The sequence below is a fragment of the Apaloderma vittatum genome, unplaced genomic scaffold (genome assembly GCF_000703405.1).
Source record: "Apaloderma vittatum isolate BGI_N311 unplaced genomic scaffold, ASM70340v1 scaffold10587, whole genome shotgun sequence".
Taxonomy (NCBI): Eukaryota; Metazoa; Chordata; class Aves; order Trogoniformes; family Trogonidae; genus Apaloderma; species Apaloderma vittatum.
Window position 1 is genome coordinate 1 of NW_009727825.1, and position 5,244 is coordinate 5,244.

Consider the following 5,244-nt stretch of genomic DNA (forward strand, 5'->3'; position numbering starts at 1 on the left):
CGGCGGCCTGTGGGCTGCTGCCGCCGCCCTCGTGGAGCAGCTCGTCGGGCCGGGCACACGCGCGTCTGAACAGCAGAGTGATGTCTGACTTTTTCTTTTCAGAGGAATTGGATACCCCTATAGTTTAGTGTAAGAAATGTAATGCTGGTAGTTAAAAATAATGAATGTAATCTCAAGAATTGAAAGGACGGCCAGGGGCTGTGTGTCTCCTGTGGGACCAAGATGGGCCTAATTAGTGTGTGCTGCCCCTGTGGCAGGGCCCCGGAGTTCCTTTGGGCTGTCTCTTGGTTCATTAGTGACAGATCGGATACCCGAAGAGACCTGGTTTTGCTGACGAATCATTTTCATCGGCAAGCACATGTCCTGATTCTAAAGATAAATTACTCTTTCCTTAGGGGAGTTGGGCAAGTGTTGTATGGTGACCCTGACCGTGCCCTTCTTGGGTTGTAAATACGGATCCAGACTGGTGGGTTCTGTCAGGGACAGGACACCAGGGTCTCCATAGTCCCTAGGGTAATGCTCTCCTGCCAGGACTGGAGCCTGGCTGCTGACCTTAATCCAGCCGAGAGGAAAACGTGCCAACAAGTTCCCCAGAGTGCAGCACAAAGCCAGCAGTGAGGTTGCCCTGTAGGTTGCTCTCTCCTTTCCCCAATGAAGTGTTGATGCTTTCTGCTACAAGCTCAGCAGTGGAGTTCTTGGAATCAAACATATTTTCTTTCTTTTAATTGCTTTAGGCAGCAAGTGAAGCTAGGAGATGAGCTTGTTACTAGCTTTCGGAATCTTTCACATGGACTCTGCCATGCTGTTACCTTGCAAGCAGGAAGATGTCACCTGAATTCCAGAGCTACAGAAGTAATTATTTCTTACTGTTCATAAAAATGTTGAGGAAGGCCTCCTGTAATCTAGATCTGGAGTTCTTAAGCTGTTTTATGGTTTGTAAATTCTCTTACAGAGAGAACAAGGAGCAATATGATTGCCTGTAGGGTGAAGAGGTTGAAATTCTAACAAAACGCATTATGATAGCTATAAAACCTATAAGACTTGCTCCCCAGAACAAAGCAGATGCAATCCAAGAATCCTCAAGGAATTGGAGGGGAGAGGTTTGTAATGGAATCAGAATCTAGTTTTTAACTGGAGAGAGAAAACAAGAGTTCTGCTTCAAAGGGTTAACAGGTGCTAGTTGGAAGTGAGAGACTGAAGTGAAGAATAATGTGTTCAAATTGTCACTGTCAGTCTGTTGGGACAGATTCCAAAGGCAAAGGTGACTGTGGCAGCGAGTGTAGCAGATGGAAAGATATTTGGTACCTGGGGCTTTAATATAACAACGGGGAGGGAACTACATATATGTGCCCCAAGAGAGTTTTTTTTTTTCCCCCTCTTGTTCTGGCTATACCAAATCTCTTCTGTGCTTAAGTGTTAAAAACAAGGTTCTGTGTTGATTTACTGAAGCACATCTCTTGAGAAACCTGACAAATGCCCTTTGTGTTGAATACCTGGAAAAAAATTACAGGTCATGTCACCTGCAGGAAACTGTTTGCTGGCATAATGATGATGACTCTTTGCCGTTTACCCAACTGAATTTTGTGATGAGCAATATTGTATCTGATGTGCCAGCTAATCAGTAGGATTTCCCCAGTTTGATTTGCTGCCATAATTTCTGACTTTGATTTATTCTTTTCAAGGTGCTGTGACATCACATGACCTTCTCCACTGTCTTTGAGCCTTGTGTGTCTGACTTTCATTTATTCTTTTCAAGGTGCTGTGACATCAGATGACCTTCTCCACTGTCTTTGAGCCTTGTGTGTGCACGGACAGTCAACAGTAGGCTCCATCTGTTCAAGAAGGTACTTTTTTGGTGTGATGCTGCTGTAGTACTCGGGCTCCAGTAAGCTGTAGGGCTAGCTAGTCAAGGCCTGTACTGGGCACACTTGCTGCTCTCAGGAGCTGTGCTGGCTTACGTCAGCTTAAGGGGGGTGGCCTGTGAGTCAAGGACACTTTGGGACTACTGACTGGCTTTGTCTTTTACTTGTGGTACTGCTACTACCTACTTATTGCTTAAAACATCATGGGAGAAGCTGAGGAGAGGCAAGTATAAAAAATTGTGCTCTTTTTGCAGTGTTGTTTTCTTCCTAAGGATATATATTCCTTAATATGGCATGTCAAAGACAGTGATTTATAAAGGAATTCTATTTAAGTCTATTATAATTTTGCTGGCATAATGATGAAATCTTTGCCGTTTACCCATCTGACTGGTGTGTGATGTGTATCTTTGAATCTGAAATGCCAGTAAAGTTAAAAACTTTGTATAAGATTAAGCGCACAGAAAACCAACTAACTTTTTTTGTTGTTAGCTTGAAAACAGCAGCCTGAAATGTGGAGTTCTAGCGCACTTGGAAATACTCTCATGGCCTGTCCTGCTCCTCGAAAATACTGCTTGATTCAATAGTAAGGCAGAGGAGTGGCTGTTCAGTGAAGATCTGTGAATAACTGTCACATAAAGTTCAAGTGAGTGTCACTCTCACCCGAAGTGGCCTTGTGGACATTTTTTTAGAACTGAGTATGAATATTTAAGTGTACCAAATTGATCAAAATTGAATAAATCAAGGGTTAAAAAATGTAAGAGAACTTGTGTTTTTGTGTCTAAATGAGACTATTAACAATGTTGGTGGCAGGAGCTTTTCTGCTTATCTTCAAGGCAATGTGTGTATGAAAAAAATCTTGGAAATTTTGTTTTCAGTGACTAGGGTTTTTTTTGAGGTTATGTGAGCAGTAGCAGCATGAATCTGTTGGACGACAACCTGGATAGGAGGCACACCAAGCCTTCAGTATTCAGATTGCCCAGAATTGAAAGGAACTCTGTATGAATTCTCTGTGCTTTTTTTGGGGGGGTGGGGCAGGGAGGGGTTGTGTGGTTGATTGGTTTTGGGTTTTTTTTGACATGGATTTCCTGGATGTGAAACTTGCTCAGTTATGTCTACTGGTGTGTCTGTACTAGAAAGATAAACTACAGGAAAGCCTGCAGCTGGAAAAGCATACCACTTCTTAGACACCTCATCATCTGCCACGCTGTTCTGTATACTTGTTTTTGCAGTAAGGTAGCGTTGAACTCTTTAATCTGCCTGTCTACCAGGTTGTCTAATTGATTTAATGTTTTTATCACTTTCTGTAGTGTTTTTCCTGGTTTGAGCTAAACAGAACCAATTCTGTTCAGTGATTTTACTTTCCAGCTCAGTCTTTTCTAAGAGGCTGCACTTCATGAAGCTGGCAGCATGTTTTTGCAGACAGTGTCTGCTACTAGAAGTGATAAAGCCTCATGTTTATAGCTGCTATGGGGGATTGGTATGCAGAACGGCTCTTGCTTATCCTTGCTCCTGTAGTGACCAAGGTCACTGATAAATCATGTGTGCCATGTTGGAGGTGCTGGGAAGTTAAGAGAGGTCACAAGGAAGTAAAAGGTTGCACCTCTGGGGAGGAATAGACAGGACAGGTGACCAACAAGAGTATTCCATTCCAGACATGTCATATTCAGTATAAAACTGAGGAATCACAGAGGTTAAGCCCTCTTGCTTCAATGGCCAGTGTCCAAGCAGGACTCCGTCTGATCTTCTGCCTTTGATCCTTATCCCAAGTTCCCAAATCCAGGTCCCTTTATCCAGCTCTGCGCTGCTGCTGAGCCTGGGACTTCCCCAGGGCTGCCTGCTCAGCAGTATCAGTGATGATGGCTATGGGGATGGAGGGACAGTTGGGTTCGATACCTGTTTTGTATCTATTCAGATATATTTCATAATTTTCAATATTTCCTTACTAGTACTATTATTTATTATTGTTTATTAAAGCTATTTTAGTTTTCCAGTCTGTAAGTCACTCTGCCTTACTCCCTTTGCCTTCCCATTTGGGGAGTGAGAAGAGTTAGAGAGCAGCTGCCAGCATTTCGTGGCCAGCCCAGCCCTTAACCCTTGACAGGTTCTACTGTACCCTGCAGTCTATATAAAGTAATGTGGAAATAAGTTTGTGGGATTTTTTTTTTTTTATATATATTGCAGGAGCACACTGACATTCTATGATACTATGTTTCTGTAATGTGAAGCGAAGATATAAAACATGAAGCAGTGTGGTGATATTTTTATACATGTTAAAATCTATAAAACATTAATAATTTAAGAAAGTTGGATTGTAATAGGAAAATAGTTTTAATACACTTAAAACTACTTACCCCTCATTAGGTGATACATTTAAAAAGAAGGAACAAGAAAAATTGGAGAGTTCATGTAGTTAAACTGAAACAGATTCTAAACTTCTGGTTTAATTGCAGTCTTATTAAAAGCCCTGCTTTAACTGGATGAACAGGGGTAGCCAGGAAGAGAAGCTCAGGTTCTGGCTTTATTCTGAAGCTGTGACATCCCAGGATGAAGATAACACTCCTTGTTATCTTGCCAGCTGTGCCTTATTCCAGAATAACACTGAACAGTCTTAGAAAAATGTTAAAAACTTCAGTTCTCTGTTTCTAACTGCAGTCTCTCAAAAAGCTAAAGCTTCAGGCTTTACTTAAAGCAGAGTTTTCACTCTTCGCTAGTGTTAACATGAATTCCTGGGCCATAGGCACCAATAAACTTCAGCACCTGATGGTGACACTGCATGAGGTAAAAATCTCTCTGTTGCAAGGAGTTTTCATCACTGAGGTCAAATGGAAATACAGGATTTGGTGCTATGCATAATGCAGACTTGCCTAAGAAAAGAAGAAATCAAGACTTTAGCTGAAATACTTGATAAACTCCTGACTTTGAAGGCAAAAACGCTGTGACACAGATTACTTAGTAATGCAGTCTTGTATGTTACCATTTTTAAGTGTTACATTGCAATTTAGTCGTTGCCAAATTTGTGCATGACCAAATATGATACTGATGCTAGATTAAAAAACAAACAAACCCCAAGCCTCATCTTCTGTTTCCCCAGGGAGGAAGATCTGTCTTTAGTTTCCCCTGGGTCAATGTTAGAGGAGCGATGCCTCAAATAAGGCAGCATAAAGGATGGAGGCTTCATGCTGGCCTGAAGGCCTAATGGCGTGCGGTACTGAGGCTCTGTGGGAGTCAGCTGGAAGACTTAGAATCATAGAATCATAGAACAGGTTGGAAAAGACCCTTGGGATCATCGAGTCCAACCATTGACCCTACACTACAAGTTCACCCCTAAACCATATCACCCAACACCCCATCTAAACGACACTTGAACACATCCAGGGATGGC

The 5,244-nt window shown here is 42.2% G+C and overlaps 1 protein-coding gene across 1 annotated transcript in view; it reads right to left on the reverse strand.

Moving 5' to 3' along the window:
* Positions 1-4,559: 4,559 nt before the first annotated feature.
* The window catches only part of MCMDC2 (minichromosome maintenance domain containing 2), an 8,384-nt gene continuing 7,699 nt past the window's right edge, over positions 4,560-5,244 (reverse strand). Inside the window, exon 14 of the mRNA XM_009873828.1 lies at positions 4,560-4,726. Coding sequence (XP_009872130.1) covers positions 4,560-4,726 — 167 coding nt within the window. The remainder of the gene's footprint in view (positions 4,727-5,244) is intronic.